Below are 19,979 nucleotides of genomic sequence, written 5' to 3'. Positions count from 1 at the left end.
GCTGCGGGCTTCTATAATCAGACTGGCACGGTCCATGGTTATTGGGCCCTTCCCAGCCAAAAAGTAGAAGTCCGTAGGCACCCCAGAATTGGCGCATCACATCATATTGTTGAGGGAGGATCTAAATCGATCCTTCACGGTTAACTCAGTGATTTCCAAATTAATCTAAAAGGTGTTGCCGGCAACTGAAAATGACCAGACAGAGACGTGTGCCTCTGTATGGGGGATCGAGCAGATCTCTCTGGCCCCCGTTTATTGTGTATGACTTATCATAGTCATAGAAATTACCCTTCAACCAATCAGCATAAGAACACGCTCACAGTTCTTAACCTATAAGAATACAGGAACAGTCTGTGCGTCAAAGTTTTGTAGAACAATACACCCTCAGTCTCATGTTCTATTTAGATTGCAACAATCAAGGTCTCATAACAGCTGTAAACTTTAGCCTACTAACAAAATTTATATCAAAACAAAAAAATGGAGTCGAAAAGCACAAAATGGAGAATCTTTCTTAATTTCTTCCTTCACATTCCCCCCTAGATAAATTTTGTTAATTAATGTCCAGCATCAGAGGTACTATCCCAAGCTATAAGCTCGAGGGGTACTGGTCTTCACATGGCTGGTGCCTTGTTACCAGCCATGGCTGTTGCGGCGTACCCGTCCCCCCTGTATACTAGAATTTATGAATAACAATTATTGATAACAGTAGTGGGGATCTTTTGAAGATAGCCATGCGCTTGGCTTCAACATCTTCGTCAGATAACTTTATAAAATTGGTGTAGAGAAGAGCAGGGGTGGCAACGCTTTTAGTTTCATCATTAGTTGTCCTAGTGCAGAATTTCCTAATACACACAGAAATACACCAAAGAACAAGTTTTAGTATTACATACATAACAAGGATAAAGGCAACAATATATAACAAACTTTGCAAGATTCCAGCTATCCAGCCCCCAGGTCCCTCAAACCAATTGGCTGGATTAAGAAAGGAGAAGGTGTCTGCCCACCAACTGTCCTTATTACGGTCATTGTCTTTATTATATTGAGCTCTGAGTCTTTGAATATCCTCTAACTTTAACTTTAACTTCATAGTACTATTGGGATCTATATAATGACAGCATGCGGGTCCAATAACCTGACACGTACCACCCTGTGCTGCTGTTAAGTAATCCAGTACTACAGTATATTGATTAGTGACTATGAAAAGTTGGTTTTGGAGAGCAACAGTAGTATTAAATATATCCAATATATCCCAAATTTGATCATCTAGATAATCTGTGGCCCTAAGCAATGTATCCCACATTTGTGTAATCATAGGGTAAATGAAAATAGAACTGACAATTTTATTGGCTATACCCATCTGTAGTACTAATCTTTCATGATATTGGACAAACTTATTATTCAAGGATATTGGGGAATTTAGGCTGTCCCATGTGGTTACCAATAATAATATAGAAAATGCGAAAACCAAAACATTATGTCCCCTTATTTGCTACTAGTCTGTTTGACCAGCTTCCAGTGCGATACGTGGATCCACGTCGGCCTTCCTTCCAGCTTTACTGACATAGGAGTGATACTGAGGACTTGGTAGGGACCGTCATACAAGGGTTCTAGTCCGTGTTTTCTGACATGGCTTTTCACAACCACGAAACCACTAAACTTTAAGTTGTAACAAATATCGGTTTCTGCTGAATCTGGAAGGGAAGAAGAAACTAAAACATGGGTGTTAGCAAGATTTTTACTAAGCTAAATAACATTGAACAACACGGTCTGTTTCTTCTGATAACTACTGAGACTGGAAATTTGCAACTGGGGGCCTAGAATCAAACAATATCTCATATGGGAACAGGCCATATTTTGCCTCAGGGGTAGTACGAATATGGTACAGTACAATGGGTAGGAGCTCTGGCCATGGAGCCGTAGTCTCCTGCATCATTTTGGTCAATTGTCCCTTCAGTGTGCCGTTCAGCCTCTCAACTCTCCCACTAGATTGTGGATAGTATAGAGTATGGAGGGCTACAGTGGATCCAAACCTTGTCAGAATCTCCTGATACACATGAGAAGAAAAGGCCGGAACTTGGTCACTTTCGACGACTTCTGGAACACCATATCTGCATATAACTTCCATCACCAGTTTCTTCGCTGTAGTCTTTGCAGTAATATCGGTAACGGGGAATGCTTCAGGCCAACTGGAGAACATGTTGACAACCACCAGACAATATTCATACCTTCCAAACTTAGGCAACGTGATATAGTCCACCTGGAGCCTTTGGAAAGGATAGTTGGGCTTAGTAAGGTGCTTCAGGGGTATATGTTGAAGTTGACCGGGATTGCAGGTCTGACAGATATTACATGCACGGTTGAGTGCTGTCAGGACTGGAGAAATACCTGGAGCCCAGTAGAATTTTTGTACCAGGGCTATGGCCTGGTTTTTTCCTCGATGTGTGGACCCATGTGCCCACATGGCAATAGCAGGGTACATCCGCTTAGGGAGACACACAAGTTTGTCCTTTTTCCAGAGACCATTGTCCATACATGCTCCATCTGCCGTCCACTGCTTCACTTCTTCCTTTGGGGACATTCTCTGCATCGTCATTAAGCGGTCCCACGGGGTCCGACAGAAAACCTCAGTCTGGCGTAGATCATCAGGTTCCGGTAGAGTCAGTGTTTCTTGTAACTGTTTACGCTGAGAGCGTGTGGTCACCATAGTTGGTATGATCGGTTCAATAGGTAGGAGAGCAGCAGCTTTTTCTTCCAAATCCGCAAAGGCGTCACCAACAGTCTGTGGACTGTTCTTAGGACCATGCGCCTTAACTTTGATAATGGCCACCTGGGTAGGTAATTTGATTGAGTCCATGAGGGTTTTAACAGCTTCAGCATTCTTCACTGGAGTCCCGGCGGTGGTAATAAACCCTCGATTGGCCCATTGGGCTCTGAAATCATAAGCAATACCAAATGCATACTGTGAGTCCGTGTATATATTAGCCTGCCTGTCTTTGGCCAGAACACATGCAGTAGACAGAGCCTGAAGTTCTGCTTCTTGTGCTGACAGTGAGGGAGGGAGGGAGTGCAGCTCCGTGCACTACAGTATCTTCCACAGTAACAACGTATCCGGTGTGGAATCTGCCAAACTCCTCAGCATATCTTAAACCGTCTTTCAGGGCATTGTAGAGAGGTTGCATTATGCGGGATGCGTCCGGTATCCACTGACAACAATAGGTACATAGTCCAAGAAAACGCTGGAGTTCAATCTCATCTTTCGGAAAATGAAGGGAACTGACGGCTATTTTTCTTTCTTTTGTGAGGTGTCTGACACCCTGAAGGAGACAGTGACCCAAAAATATCACTTGACCAAGGCAGAACTGAAGTTTCGAGGTCGAAACCCGACAGTTCAGATCTGCCAGATACTTGAGGAGTCCAACAGTGGCAGCAATGGCTTCCTGCTCTGTTTGTGCACACAACAAAAGATCAGCCACATTATATTCATCTGCATAAGGGTTATATAACGTAAGTATCAGCTGACCATCATCTTGGAATTGTATTCTGGAGCAGAACTGTGATAATAAATCTGCCCCCAGTAAATTTACCGGACATGAGGGAGAGATTAGGAACTGAACAGCAACCTCAAGGTAAGGACCCACAGGGTTTTATAAGAGTATATTTATTGGGCCTGCCATCTACTCCAATTAAAACAAGCTCTTGATCTGAGAATTGACATGGCGGAGCTTGGGAGGGAGATTCCCAGACAGGGTTAAAAGGCGTATTGGAGAACTGAATTTGTGTACGGTGGGAGGAGGGCAGGAGCTGAAGTCTGTTACATGGGCCACTGATAAGGAATGGAGCTGCGTCCTTGCAGCTGTGAGGGGGGGCTGTATTTGGAGCGGGGAATTGCTGTGGCTACTGGTTTAACCCTTGCCTTTAGCTTGGTCCGCTAATCTATCTTGTGCCCAAACTTTTAAAGCATTATAGAAATCAACACCACTCTCATATGTTCCCCCATCCAGGTTCACATTATACATTATGCCACCCTCAATAATTGGAAAATACCCCTCCCCAGCCTTCACTTGGAGTAAGTGTAACAGACCTCTCCGGGGAGTGGAATAAATCTCTCGATTTGCTGCTATTTGTCTATAAAAGGCCATGGGGGATGTTTCTGGATCGGGAAATTGGTTACAAAGGGTGTCTATCTGCGATGGAGAAAAGGGGGTATACTTTGGCCTGTCAGGAGTAGCTTTCACATCATCTTCTTCAAATTCTGATATTACTGACTCGGGGGCGGGAGGAGGTGGTGGTAGTACGGGCACAAGAGGCATCTGCTGCGGAAGCGGGGCAGGAGGCTCTGTTACAGTTAGAGATTGTATTGCCTGATGGGGCGTTAGGCGGCTATCAAGGACAAATTGGACCTCCTCCAATTTTATGGGGTTTTCCTGTATACAGCGCTCTATTGCTGATACTATAACCATGGCGGCATCCTTCCTGGGATATTGGAAGATACCGGCAGAGATTAATGGTATGACCATTGTACGTTGAGGCATCGTACTGGGAGGAACGGAGGAGGCATACAGGATTGCGTTCTGGACAGCCTCAGTAAGCAACTGTTGGGACTTGGGAATGTTGCTAGAATCATACGGTGGCCCCACTGCATGTATTACATATTGACACGGAAGCTGTCCTGCTTTGGTTGCTGCGACCTGTCCTGTTTCTACCTGGCCATAAGTTTGTATATATAAATTAGATTCTTCCTGTATCATGGGTCCACCTTTCTGTGAAGTCACTGCAGCCAGTCCTCCAGCATGGTGGAGTTGATTATTTGCGGCATTTACTATGGCCCCAACATGTTGTTTTGTGAGATCCCCTGACCCTATCCTAAAGAGCACATCATGACGGTGGGGTCCAAGAATAACATTAGAATACATTTCCTGGAAATTTTCTATCTCCTCTGTATATCCTGTCTCTGACCGAGTGGCTAAGGTAGGTGGGGGCGGATACTCATAACCACTAGCAATACTAGGCATAACAGGAGCTGGTGCTGGCGGTGGCCGATAATAGATGCCATCAGCGTTTAGCAAGGGAAAGGTGGGGGCTGCAACACCGGGTCTCCTCGCTCCACAATTGTGACAGACCTCTCTACACTGAGAATTAGTAACTCCGCATACATCACAAATCCACCCGGCAGGATCATAGGGTGGGGGCGCACTAAGTTTTGGCAACCCAGAATATATTGGATCTTTGGGATTGAGGGGCACGGAGCTTACAGTCGGGAGGAGAGGCTTTATTTCCTGGGGAGGGACCATATCATCTAACAGGGAGCCCCCCTGTTTCAGATTATTATTTTTAATTATTTGTCTTTCTAACACATTACCCTAAATCACTTTCTCAATTCCTTCCTGCACCACAAAACATCCAGTTTTTTTTTTGTCATAGTAATAGACAACTTTCCTTTTTCAACATCCCAAAAACAATCAGAATTCACATCCTCTGTTGATCCTCAATTTGCTATATATCAACCACTCAACTTGAAGCAGGTGAATCTTTTACCAATCTCTCAATTACACTGATAATCAAACAATCACTTACAAGTTTCCTTCTAAAACTAGGCACTAGATTTCACTTTCAATTTACAACATTTCTTTGTACTTCAAAACAATATTGTCGCTTTAAACAAAACACAGATCTACCAGCACATACTACACCAAACAAAATCAGTGAAACTCAAGAGCGCAGCCACATGCCTCCTCCACACCAGAGACATAACAGAGATAAGAAAATCACAGCATTCCTCAACACAGAAGAAAGCAATAGCGCAGCTGTGTAACCCCTCCCATCGGATATCTCAGAAATCTCACACAGAAACGGAATACAGCAGTTCTCAGACTTAATTAATTTCTACAAAATCTTCATCACACAATTCACATGCCAGATTGAGAATATTTTCCCTGCATTCCTGACAGATTTCTTTCCCTATCTTTGGACTAACAATATCAAATTCATCACACAAATTCAAAGTCTTCTTCTTCTTCCACGGAAACTGATTCTCCTTTAAAGCTAAATACCCTTACTTAGTCGTGTATAGTACTAGAGCGGCCGTATAGTCTATTCCACTAGGGTTTACCTGTCCCCCGCTGGGACAACCCAAAATCGCGGTACTCAGCGAAAGGAGGAGGGCGTCTCAAACTTTCCCTCCGGACACCTCTGGGGATATATACTGTATACCTATATATTCCTGAGTTACGCATCCTACCCAATCTTCGATCACCTCACCGCGCCTGATTCTAACAGTGATCAGGAATTCAGGATATTTTGACTATAAAGAGAATTACATCACTGGTCAATCCGGGGTGTCCGTCCCTTATGACGTATGGTTCGAGCACTGGGCTCCCAACGGAACTACACCTCTATATGATTCCACCTAAGAATCATCCCACCATCGGGGACAAACCTCAGATCCTCTTTGCAGCAACAAACACAGGAAAACCACACCAAACGGTCAGTCTGGACAGTATAACTGCCAACTTACCGTGGTTGTTGTGGGGGATGATCAGTCCCAATTTTCCAGTGCCTGCTGTTATGGACCTGGTGGTTAGGTGCACCTGGAATGACCTGATGGTTAAACTAGAAGACAGGATGAGCTCTGGGAAGTGGGAACTCTGCTCACTGCAAATCCTAATCCTATAACACACACACTAGAAATAGCTGTGGAGCGTACCTAACTCTCCCTAGATGCCTCTTCACAGCCTAAGAGCTAACTACCCCTAAAGATAGGAAAATAAGCCTTACCTTGCCTCAGAGAAAATTCCCCAAAGGTAAAGGCAGCCCCCCACATATATTAACTGTGAGTTAAGAGGAAAGTCACAAACACAGGGATGAAAGAGGTTTCAGCAAAGGCGGCCAGACTTACTAGATAGACTGAGGATAGGAAAGGGATCTTTGTGGTCAGCACAAAAAGCTACAAAAAGCCACGCAGAGTGTGCAAAAAGACCCCCACACCGACTCACGGTGCGGAGGTGCCACTCTGCAACCCAGAGCTTCCAGCTAGCAAGGCAATATCATGTTAGAAAGCTGGACTAGAACTTAGCAAGTACTAAGAAATATATTCAGTACACAATGAAAAAACAAATGAACTAGTAGGGACTTAGCTTCTGCTGGAGTAGACAGGTCATCAGAAAGATCCGAGAGAGATCTGAACCAGTGCTAATACATTGACAGCTGGCATGGAGTAACGATCTGAGTGGAGTTAAATAGAGAAGCCAACCCAGCTGCAAACGAGGGCAGCTGAGGAAGCAACCTCAGAACCAGCAGTTCCACTCACAGCCACCAGAGGGAGTCCATGGACAGAACTCGCCGAAGTAACATTCATGACCACAGGAGGGAGTTCAAGAACAGAATTCACAACAGCCTGCATCCAGTCCGAGGGTCCTTTGTCTTGTTGTCCTCCGGAGGGCAGAGGCGTTCCTGCTTGGGGCCCCACGTTGGGCGCCAACTGTTGAGGGAGGATCTAAATTGATCCTTCACGGTTAACTCAGTGATTTCCAAATTAATCTACAAGGTGTTGCCGGCAACTGAAAATGACCAGACGGAGACGTGTGCCTCTGTATGGGGGATCGAGCAGATCTCTCTGGCCCCCGTTTATTGTGTATGACTTATCATAGTCATAGAAATTACCCTTCAACCAATCAGCATAAGAACACGCTCACAGTTCTTAACCTATAAGAATACAGGAACAGTCTGTGCGTCAAAGTTTTGTAGAACAATACACCCTCAGTCTCATGTTCTATTTAGATTGCAACAATCAAGGTCTCATAACAGCTGTAAACTTTAGCCTACTAACAAAATTTATATCAAAACAAAAAAATGGAGTCGAAAAGCACAAAATGGAGAATCTTTCTTAATTTCTTCCTTCACAATATCACTGTCAGTGAGTTCCGGCGGCCGTGTTGAGAGGTAATGTTACCGATGTCACCATTCATCACAGCCTTCAGATGAAGCAGTGTCGGGGATCATCGTGGGATATTGATGTGGATTAAAGTGGACCTGCGGGACTGTTTTTTTGAGAAATAAATGAGTGAAAAAGGGTTTTATTTTTCAATAAAGGACTTTTGTGTGTGTATTTATTGATGTTTACTTACAGGGTTAGTAAGGGTATGTTTCCACGTTCAAACACGCAGCGTCCAGATGTTACAGCATAGTGGAGGGGATTTCAAGAAATCCCATCTCCACTATGCATTAAAAGACGCATGCGGCAGTCCCGCGGAAATGGACATGCGGCGCGTCTTTTAAGAACGCAGCATGTCCTTACAGTGCTGAAACAACGCAAGAACAACGCAGGTGACCTGCCAGTGACCTCAGGTGCAGATTTGGTCAGGATTTTACCTGCATAAAATCCTGACCAAATGTGCTTTTTGACAAATCACAGCTGTCATCAAACCGATATACTACCCTGATTGCCACCGCACCAGGATAATCGGGATGAGCTGGGTAAAGTGCCAGAATTGGCGCATCTAATATGATACTCCAATTCTGAGGTATGTGCGGACTTTTATTTTTTAGCTGGGAAAGGTCCAATAAAAATGGAACGTCCCAGCCTGATAATAGAATCCCTCAGCTGCCTGCTTTATGTGCTCTAGTTTCAAAATATAGGGGGGACCCCATGCCATTTTTTAACTTATTTTTTTTGTATTTAATACGTAAAAACCCCCACATAAAACAGTGTATATCCAGCTCTCTAACGCTCTCCCTCTCTCTATCATCTATATTCCTCATCGCTATCTCTATCTTTGCACATGTTTAGTACATAACTCTTTAATTTCTGTGCTGCATTTCATTCCATATGTCTCACACAATACTGACAGCACACGGATACGGACAGCACACAGACACACGGATGTCACACGGATAGCACACACATACACATGGATTGCACACAGTCAAGGACCACAGATCTCACTGCTTTTTCCAGTACCGAAAACATCAGGAAATGTGAAGGAGGCCTTATGCAGTTGAAAAGGCCTAAAAAATATGAGGTGTAGTCAAATGCCACCCAGATCTGCAATTTAGCGCAACTTCTTTGTCAACAGACAGAAAAAGGGAACACAAAACTCTGTTAAATATATCAAATTAAATAAATTAATTAACATTGAATTGTGGATTTATTCAGCTAATGTTCCTGTTTGAAACCTTTTTCCTTCAGCCCATTATGTTGTCTCCACAGGATGTAATACTGCTCAATATAAAACACAATTTCCACTAATACGTTTTATGCAGTACACTCCCTAAGACTGCATTCTTTGCTATTCCTGATGACTTCATTAATAAATTGTTTGAATCATTGTTGAACCAAATGGATGCAGTCCTTCAAGCTCCTGGAAGTCACACAAAATATTAAATATGACTCTAATATCACCACAACTTCATTCACCAATGTTATGCAACATATACGGTATATGTATTTTAACCCCTTTACCCCCAAGGGTGGTTTGCACGTTAATGACCGGGCCAATTTTTACAATTCTGACCACTGTCCCTTTATGAGGTTATAACTCTGGAATGCTTCAGCGGATCCCAGTGATTCTGACATTGTGACATATTGTACTTCATGATAGCGGTAAAATTTCTTTGATATTACCTGCGTTTATTTGTGAAAAAAACGGAAATTTGGCGAAAATTCCACAATTTTCCAAATTTGAATTTTTATGCAATTAAATCACAGAGATATGTCACACAAAATACTTAATAAGTAACATTTCCCACATGTCTACTTTATATCAGCACAATTTTTGAACCAAAATTTTTTTTTGTTAGGGAGTTTGTTGTGAATTTGCTTTTTGCTCCCTCTAGTGGTTACTAGTTTTTTGACTCTGGTTTTTCTGTCATTCCTTTTATCCGCACCTGGGTCGTTAGTTAGGGGTGTTGCTATATAAGCTCCCTGGACCTTCAGTTCAATGCCTGGCAACGTAGTTATCAGAGCTAGTCTGCTGTGCTCTTGTCTACTGATCCTGGTTCCAGTTATATCAGCTAAGTCTGCCTTTTGCTTTTTGCTATTTGTTTTGGTTTTGTATTTTTGTCCAGCTTGTTCCAAATCTATATCCTGACCTTTGCTGGAAGCTCTAGGGGGCTGGTGTTCTCCCCCCGGACCGTTAGACGGTTCGGGGGTTCTTGAATTTCCAGTGTGGATTTTGATAGGGTTTTTGTTGACCATATAAGTTACCTTTCTTTATTCTGCTATCAGTAAGCGGGCCTCTCTGTGCTAAACCTGATTCATTTCTGTGTTTGTCATTTCCTCTTACCTCACCGTCATTATTTGTGGGGGGCTTCTATCCAGCTTTGGGGTCCCCTTCTCTGGAGGCAAGAAAGGTCTTTGTTTTCCTCTACTAGGGGTAGCTAGATTCTCCGGCTGGCGCGTGTCATCTAGAATCAACGTAGGAATGATCCCCGGCTACTTCTAGTGTTGGCGTTAGGAGTAGATATATGGTCAACCCAGTTACCACTGCCCTATGAGCTGGATTTTTGTATTCTGCAGACTTCCACGTTCCTCTGAGACCCTCGCCATTGGGGTCATAACAGTTTGCCAGGCCAGTATTAAATGTTTAATGCATTGCAGAAGAGGGATTATAAGAAAGAAGATTCTGAGTTTTTTTTCTTTCTTCTTCCCCTTTACCTCAGAGTGGCTATGCTTGCTGCAGACATGAATGTCCAGACCTTGATTACAAGTGTGGACCAGCTGGCTACTCGTGTGCAGGGCATACAAGACTATGTTATCAGAAATCCTAGGTCAGAACCTAAAATACCGATTCCTGAACTGTTTTCCGGAGACAGGTTTAAGTTTAGGAATTTCGTGAATAATTGTAAATTATTTTTGTCCCTGAGACCCTGTTCATCTGGAGATTCTGCTCAGCAAGTAAAAATTGTTATTTCGTTCTTACGGGGCGACCCTCAGGATTGGGCTTTTTCGCTGGCGCCAGGAGATCCGGCATTGGCTGATCTTGATGCGTTTTTTCTGGCGCTCGGTTTACTTTATGAGGAACCCAATCTTGAGATTCAGGCAGAAAAGGCCTTGCTGGCTATGTCTCAGGGGCAGGACGAGGCTGAAGTGTATTGCCAAAAATTTCGGAAATGGTCCGTGCTGACACATTGGAACGAGTGTGCACTGGCCGCTAATTTTAGAAATGTCCTTTCTGAAGCCATTAAGAATGTTATGGTGGGTTTTCCCATTCCCACAGGTCTGAATGATACTATGGCACTGGCTATTCAAATTGACCGGTGGTTGCGGGAGCGCAAAACCGCAAATTCCCTCATGGTGTTGTCTGAACAGACACCTAATTCGGTGCAATGTGATAGAAAAACCGCAAATTCCCTCATGGTGTTGTCTGAACAGACACCTGATTTGATGCAATGTGATAGAATCCTGACTAGAAATGAGCGGAAAATTCATAGACGCCGGAATGGCTTGTGCTACTACTGTGGTGATTCTACACATGTTATCTCAGCATGCTCTAAACGTATAGCTAAGGTTGTTAGTCCTGTCACCGTTGGTAATTTGCAACCTAAATTTATTCTGTCTGTAACTTTGATTTGCTCACTGTCATCTTATCCTGTCATGGCGTTTGTAGATTCAGGTGCTGCCCTGAGTCTCATGGATCTCTCATTTGCTAAGCGCTGTGGTTTTACTCTTGAACCATTAGAAAATCCTATTCCTCTTAGGGGTATTGATGCTACACCATTGGCAGCAAATAAACCGCAGTATTGGACACAGGTTACCATGTGCATGACTCCTGAACACCGCGAGGTGATACGTTTCCTGGTTTTACATAAAATGCATGATTTGGTTGTTTTAGGGCTGCCATGGTTACAGACCCATAATCCAGTCCTGGACTGGAAGGCTATGTCAGTCTCAAGTTGGGGCTGTCGTGGTATTCATGGGGATTCCCTGCCTGTGTCTATTGCTTCTTCTACGCCTTCGGAAGTTCCGGAGTATTTGTCTGATTATCAGGATGTCTTCAGTGAGTCTGAGTCCAGTGCACTGCCTCCTCATAGGGACTGTGACTGTGCTATAGATTTGATCCCAGGCAGTAAGTTTCCTAAGGGAAGACTGTTTAATCTGTCGGTACCTGAACATACCGCTATGCGTTCATATATCAAGGAGTCTCTGGAGAAAGGACATATTCGTCCGTCTTCTTCCCCTCTTGGTGCGGGATTCTTTTTTGTGGCAAAAAAGGACGGATCTTTGAGACCTTGTATTGATTATCGGCTTTTAAATAAGATCACTGTCAAATTTCAGTATCCTTTACCGCTGTTGTCTGACTTGTTTGCCCGGATTAAGGGTGCCAAGTGGTTCACCAAGATAGACCTTCGTGGTGCGTACAACCTTGTGCGCATTAAGCAAGGTGATGAATGGAAAACCGCATTCAATACGCCCGAAGGTCATTTTGAGTACTTGGTGATGCCTTTTGGGCTCTCCAATGCGCCTTCAGTTTTTCAGTCCTTTATGCATGACATTTTCCGGAAGTATCTGGATAAATTTTTGATTGTTTATCTGGATGATATTTTGTTTTTTTCTGATAATTGGGATTCGCATGTGGAGCAGGTCAGGTTGGTCTTTAAAATTTTGCGTGAAAATTCTTTGTTTGTCAAGGGCTCAAAGTGTCTCTTTGGTGTACAGAAGGTTCCCTTTTTGGGGTTCATTTTTTCCCCTTCTGCTGTGGAGATGGACCCAGTCAAGGTCCGAGCTATTCTTGATTGGACTCAGCCCTCGTCAGTTAAGAGTCTTCAGAAGTTCTTGGGCTTCGCTAACTTCTACCGTCGTTTTATTGCTAATTTTTCTAGCATTGTGAAACCTTTGACGGATATGACCAAGAAGGGCTCCGATGTAGCTAACTGGGCTCCTGCTGCCGTGGAGGCTTTCCAGGAGTTGAAACGCCGGTTTACTTCGGCGCCTGTTTTGTGCCAGCCTGACGTCTCACTTCCCTTTCAGGTTGAGGTGGATGCTTCGGAGATTGGGGCAGGGGCCGTTTTGTCGCAGAGAGGCCCTGGTTGCTCTGTTATGAAACCTTGTGCCTTTTTCTCTAGGAAGTTTTCGCCTGCCGAGCGAAATTATGATGTGGGCAATCGGGAGTTGTTGGCCATGAAATGGGCATTTGAGGAGTGGCGTCATTGGCTCGAGGGTGCTAAGCATCGTGTGGTGGTCTTGACTGATCACAAAAATCTGATGTATCTCGAGTCTGCTAAACGCCTTAATCCGAGACAGGCCCGCTGGTCATTGTTTTTCTCCCGCTTTGATTTTGTTGTCTCGTATTTACCAGGTTCAAAGAATGTGAAGGCCGATGCTCTTTCTAGGAGCTTTGTGCCTGATGCTCCTGGAGTCGCTGATCCTGTTGGTATTCTTAAAGATGGAGTTATCTTGTCAGCTATTTCTCCGGATCTGCGACGTGTGTTGCAGAGATTTCAGGCTGATAGGCCTGAGTCTTGTCCACCTGACAGACTGTTTGTCCCGGATAAGTGGACCAGCAGAGTCATTTCCGAGGTTCATTCCTCGGTGTTGGCAGGTCACCCGGGAATTTTTGGCACCAGAGATCTGGTGGCCAGGTCCTTTTGGTGGCCTTCCTTGTCAAGGGATGTGCGGTCATTTGTGCAGTCCTGTGGGACTTGTGCTCGAGCTAAGCCTTGCTGTTCTCGTGCCAGCGGTTTGCTCTTGCCCTTGCCTGTCCCGAAGAGACCTTGGACACATATCTCCATGGATTTCATTTCTGATCTTCCGCTATCTCAGGGCATGTCCGTTATCTGGGTGATATGTGATCGCTTCTCCAAGATGGTCCATTTGGTTCCTTTGCCTAAGCTGCCTTCCTCTTCCGATCTGGTTCCTGTGTTTTTCCAGAACGTGGTTCGTTTGCACGGCATCCCTGAGAATATTGTGTCAGACAGAGGATCCCAGTTCATTTCCAGGTTCTGGCGATCCTTTTGTAGTAGGATGGGCATTGATTTGTCGTTTTCGTCTGCTTTCCATCCTCAGACTAATGGACAGACGGAGCGAACCAATCAGACTTTGGAGGCTTATTTGAGGTGTTTTGTCTCTGCTGATCAGGACGATTGGGTGACATTCTTGCCGTTGGCTGAGTTTGCCCTTAATAATCGGGCTAGTTCCGCCACCTTGGTTTCGCCTTTTTTCTGCAACTCTGGTTTCCATCCTCGCTTTTCTTCGGGTCATGTGGAGCCTTCTGACTGTCCTGGGGTGGATTCTGTGGTGGATAGGTTGCAGCAGATCTGGAATCATGTGGTGGACAACTTGAAGTTGTCACAGGAGAAGGCTCAGCGCTTTGCCAACCGCCGCCGCGGTGTGGGTCCCCGACTACGTGTTGGGGATTTGGTATGGCTTTCTTCCCGCTTTGTTCCTATGAAGGTCTCCTCTCCCAAATTTAAACCTCGTTTTATTGGGCCTTACAAGATATTGGAAATCCTTAATCCTGTATCTTTTCGTCTGGATCTTCCTGTGTCGTTTGCTATTCACAATGTATTTCATAGGTCCTTGTTGCGGCGGTACATTGTGCCTGTAGTTCCTTCTGCTGAGCCTCCTGCTCCGGTGTTGGTTGAGGGCGAGTTGGAGTACGTGGTGGAGAAGATCTTGGATTCTCGCCTCTCCAGGCGGAGGCTTCAGTACCTGGTCAAGTGGAAGGGCTATGGTCAGGAGGATAATTCCTGGGTGGTCGCCTCTGATGTTCATGCGGCCGATTTGGTTCGTGCCTTTCATGCCGCTCATCCTGATCGCCCTGGTGGTCGTGGTGAGGGTTCGGTGACCCCTCACTAAGGGGGGGGTACTGTTGTGAATTTGCTTTTTGCTCCCTCTAGTGGTTACTAGTTTTTTGACTCTGGTTTTTCTGTCATTCCTTTTATCCGCACCTGGGTCGTTAGTTAGGGGTGTTGCTATATAAGCTCCCTGGACCTTCAGTTCAATACCTGGCAACGTAGTTATCAGAGCTAGTCTGCTGTGCTCTTGTCTACTGATCCTGGTTCCAGTTATATCAGCTAAGTCTGCCTTTTGCTTTTTGCTATTTGTTTTGGTTTTGTATTTTTGTCCAGCTTGTTCCAAATCTATATCCTGACCTTTGCTGGAAGCTCTAGGGGGCTGGTGTTCTCCCCCCGGACCGTTAGACGGTTCGGGGGTTCTTGAATTTCCAGTGTGGATTTTGATAGGGTTTTTGTTGACCATATAAGTTACCTTTCTTTATTCTGCTATCAGTAAGCGGGCCTCTCTGTGCTAAACCTGATTCATTTCTGTGTTTGTCATTTCCTCTTACCTCACCGTCATTATTTGTGGGGGGCTTCTATCCAGCTTTGGGGTCCCCTTCTCTGGAGGCAAGAAAGGTCTTTGTTTTCCTCTACTAGGGGTAGCTAGATTCTCCGGCTGGCGCGTGTCATCTAGAATCAACGTAGGAATGATCCCCGGCTACTTCTAGTGTTGGCGTTAGGAGTAGATATATGGTCAACCCAGTTACCACTGCCCTATGAGCTGGATTTTTGTATTCTGCAGACTTCCACGTTCCTCTGAGACCCTCGCCATTGGGGTCATAACAGGAGTTATAAGGGTTAAAAGTTGACCAGCAATTTCTCATTTTTACAACACCATTTTTTTTTTAGGGACCACATCTCATTTGAAGTCATTTTGAGGGGTCTATATGATAGAAAATAACCAAGTGTGACACCATTCTAAAAACTGCACCCCTCAAGGTGCTCAAAACCACATTCAAGAAGTTTATTAACCCTTCAGGTGTTTCACAGGAATTTTTGGAATGTTTAAATAAAAATGAACATTTAACTTTTTTTCTCAAAAAATGTACTTCAGCTCCAATTTGTTTTATTTTTCCTGGGTAAGAGGAGAAAATAGCCTGCAAAAGGTGTTGTACAATTTGTCCTGAGTACGCTGATACCCCATATGTGGGGGTTAACCACTGTTTGGGCGCATGGCACAGCTCGGAAGCGAAGGAGCGCCATTTGACTTTTCAATGCAAAATTGACTGAAATTGAGATGGGACGCCATGTTGCATTTGGAGAGCCACTGATGTGCCTAAACTTTGAAACCCCCCACAAGTAACACCATTTTGGAAAGTAGACCCCCTAAGGAACTTATCTAGATGTGTGGTGAGCACTTTGACCCACCAAGTGCTTCACAGAAGTTTATAATGCAGAGCCGTAAAAATAAAAAATCATATTTTTTCACAAAAATTATCTTTTCGCCCCCAATTTTTTATTTTCCCAAGGGTAAAAAAGAAATTGGACCCCAAAAGTTGTTGTACAATTTGTCCTGAGTACGCTGATACACCATATGTGGGGGTTAACCACTGTTTGGGCGCATGGCAGAGCTCGGAAGGGAAGGAGCGCCATTTGACAATTCAATGCAAAATTGACTGGAATTGAGATGGGACTCCATGTTGCGTTTGGAGAGCCCCTGATGTGCCTAAACAGTGGAAACCCCCCAAATATAACTGAAACCCTAATCCAAACACACTCCTAACTCTAATCCCAATGGTAACCCTAACCACACTCCTAACCCTGACACACCCCTAACCCTAATTCCAACCGTATTCCCAACCATAAATGTAATCCAAATCCTAACCCTAACTTTAGCCCCAACCCTAACTGTAGCCTTAACCCTAGCCCCAACCCTAGCCCTAACCCTAGCCCTAACCCTAGCCCTAACCCTAGCCCTAACCCTAGCCCTAACCCTAACCCTAGCCCTAACCCTAACCCTAACCCTAGCCCTAACCCTAATGGAAAATGGAAATAAATAAATTTTTTTAATTTTTCCCTAACTAAGGGGGTGATGAAGGGGGGTTTAATTTACTTTTACGGCTGGTTTTTTAGCGGATTTTTATGATTGGCAGCCGTCACACACTAAAAGACGCTTTTTATTGCAAAAAATATTTTTTGCATTACCACATTTTGAGAGCTATAATTTTTCCATATTTTGGTCCACAGAGTCATGTGAGGTCTTGTTTTTTTGCGGGACGAGTTGACGTTTTTATTGGTAACATTTTCGGGAACGTGACATTTTTTGATCGCTTTTTATTCCGATTTTTGTGAGGCAGAATTACCAAAAACCAGCTATTCATGAATTTCTTTTGGGTGGGGGCATTTATACCGTTGCGCGTTTGGTAAAATGGATAAAGCAGTTTTATTCTTCGGGTCAGTACGATTACAGCGATACCTCATTTATTTTTTTTTATGTTTTGGCGCTTTTAAACGATAAAAACTATTTTATAGAAAAAATAACTATTTTTCCATCGCTTTATCCTGAGGACTATAACTTTTTTATTTTTTCACTGATGATGCTGTGTGGTGGCTCTTTTTTTGCGGGACAAGATGACGTTTTCAGCGGTACCATGGTTATTTATATCCGTCGTTTTGATCGCGTGTTATTCCACTTTTTGTTTGGCGGTATGATAATAAAGCGTTGTTTTTGCCTCCTTTTTTTTTACGGTGTTCACTGAAGGGGTTAACTAGTGGGACAGTTTTATAGGTCGGGTCGTTACGGACACGGCGATACTAAATATGTGTACTTTTATTGTTTTTTATTTTATTTAGATAAAGAAATGTATTTATGGGAACAATATATTTTTATTTTTAAAATTTTTTTTTAGGAATTTTTTTTATTTTTTTTTTTACACATGTGAATATTTTTTTTTTACACTATAACATTGCCCTGGGGGGGCATCATGTTATAGTGTAAGATCGCTGATCTGACACTTTGCTGTGCACTGTGTCAGATCAGCGATCTGACTTACAGTGCTGCAGGCTTACCACCGCCTGCACTGAGCAGGCGCTTGGTAAGCCACCTCCCTGCAGGACCCGGATGCAGCCCCGCAGCCATTTTGGATCCGGGGCCTGCAGGAAGGAGGAGGTAGGAGACCCTCGGAGCAGTGCGATCACATCGCGTTGCTCTGGGGGTCTCAGGGAAGCCTGCAGGGAGCCCCCTCCCTGCGCAATGCTTCCATATACCGCCAGAACACTGCGATCATGTTTGATCGCAGTGTGCCGGGGGTTAATGTGCTGGGGGCGGTCCGTGACCGCTCCTGGCTCATAGTACCGGATGTCAGCTGCGATAGTCAGCTGACACCCAGCCGCGATCGGCCGCGCTCCCCCCTTGAGCGCGGCCGATTGCATATGACGTACTATCCCATCGATGGTCATACGGGCCCACCCCACCTCAACGGGATAGTACGTCATATGTCAGAAAGGGGTTAAGTTAATTATTTGTTTGAATATCACATTACTTTCTGTGGGCGGCAAAACTTTTGTCTTGCCAAAATCTGACCATTCTGTGTCCATTAACTGATCAATATTTCTGCATTGATGCCAATTTATTTTCTTAACCTAAACCACACTTTGGAGGGTTTCAGCTTTCAAAAGAATAATTTATACAACCAATGGATGAATTTAACATCAGGTTACAAGCTTTTATTTACATAACATGGAAAAGCGACATAACTTCTGTCAGGGAATGTAAATGCAACATGTATCTTTTTGATGTTCTTGCTAGTTTGCACAAATCACTATAACAGCTTTTAAAAAACAACTGAATAATTTCTTCAGTACATATAACATTGTGGATAATATTTAATTTAGTGACAAAATGTATAATTGGTGGAGAAAGGTTAATCTTTTTTCAACCTATGTAATTGTGAATAAAAAGTATTCTTGTAAATTTACTTTATTACAGGAGCTGATAAAGTTATACGCTTGTGGCATCCAAATTTTATGAAGAAACCTATGGAAAAATTAGTTGGCCATTTGTACTCAATTGCAGACATCTCAGTCAATGAAAAAGACCAGCACATTATTAGTTTGTCAACTGCAAGGGTAATTAATTCTATATTAGATGAAATGTTTCTGCTAATATAGCTTCTACATTGAAAGTCATAACTATTCAAATTATATGTTAGAGCATTTCATATGGACACCATAGAGTTATAATGGAGAAGTCAATTCCTTCCATCATGCAGTTCTGAGATAAGCATAAAGGTATCATGAGGAGATAAGGAGCCCCACTATTGTCAGCCTCATTGTTCCTGCTTTACAGGGAAAACTAAGCATTATAATGTGGTTTATACCAAAATAGGTTACTTAACCTCTTAATGTACCATGTCTCTGTAGGATATGCCATAATTGTATTATTGGGTTGGTTTAACCTCCCAGACTCTCACCAATCCTAAGAGTAAGGGCAACACAGCAGTTGTTTAGAACTGCATCTTCTCTTTTTCCCCTTCCCAATGAACCCTGGCCTTCTGGCTGTGCAGGGAACTGAAGTACAACCTTATTCAAGTGATAGTTGGTGAGCAGAGCGGGTGACCAGAAGCACTGCCTTGCATGGAAAAACAGTGAACAGAGGGGGCACAATGCTAAATCAGTGATTGTCATGCCTCAGCTTTCGATCAGGAAGTCTTGTGTTTGTCTGCCGTCGTCTCTATCCAGTGAACTTCTGGGGTTCCGGTTTCAGTCCGATGAAGATTTGGGCTTGCAGAGCTTCCATGGAGTGAGCAAAATTTGAAACTCCTGCTTGTTTCTGTCTGTACTGCAGTGGAATTGGTCAAGTGATGATTCAGTGTCTCAGATACAATAAAGAGTTTCTTAAGGCTAAGGAAAGAGAATAAAAAGAGTCACTAGTTTGTAAGAGCACTGTTTCTGGATGTTTGAATCTGTCTCAGATGCAGACTAGGGGTTATTTTTTACAGGTGTCTTTGGCTACCAAATCTGGAGTCATTGTTTCCTCTGGATTTGTTGACTCGGGTTTCGCCTTAGATCTCATTGACAGTGAATTTGCAGGCAAATGTGGTTATACTGTTAAAACTCTTGGTCATCCTGTTCAAGTAGCTGCAATTGATAGTCCACGCCTTATCCAGACTCCTGTCACTTCTAAGGTTGAGCATGTATGGATGAATGTGGGTGTGCTTTATGGTTCTACCTTCCTTCCCAGCTAAAATTGGAAGATTTGTGAGGTT

At 43.8% G+C, this 19,979-nt stretch overlaps 1 protein-coding gene across 2 annotated transcripts in view; it reads left to right on the top strand.

The window, feature by feature from the left end:
• WDR64 (WD repeat domain 64) overlaps nucleotides 1-19,979 on the top strand; it is a 138,226-nt gene that overhangs the window by 49,237 nt on the left and 69,010 nt on the right. For both annotated transcript variants that reach the window (XM_077250003.1, XM_077249996.1), the window contains exon 11: nucleotides 18,701-18,840. In XM_077250003.1, coding sequence (XP_077106118.1) covers nucleotides 18,701-18,840 — 140 coding nt within the window. The remainder of the gene's footprint in view (nucleotides 1-18,700; nucleotides 18,841-19,979) is intronic.

The sequence above is a fragment of the Ranitomeya variabilis genome, chromosome 1 (assembly GCF_051348905.1).
Source record: "Ranitomeya variabilis isolate aRanVar5 chromosome 1, aRanVar5.hap1, whole genome shotgun sequence".
NCBI lineage: Eukaryota > Metazoa > Chordata > Amphibia > Anura > Dendrobatidae > Ranitomeya > Ranitomeya variabilis.
Note: the sequence above shows the minus strand (reverse complement) of the source record. Positions and strands in the feature narration are given on the sequence as shown.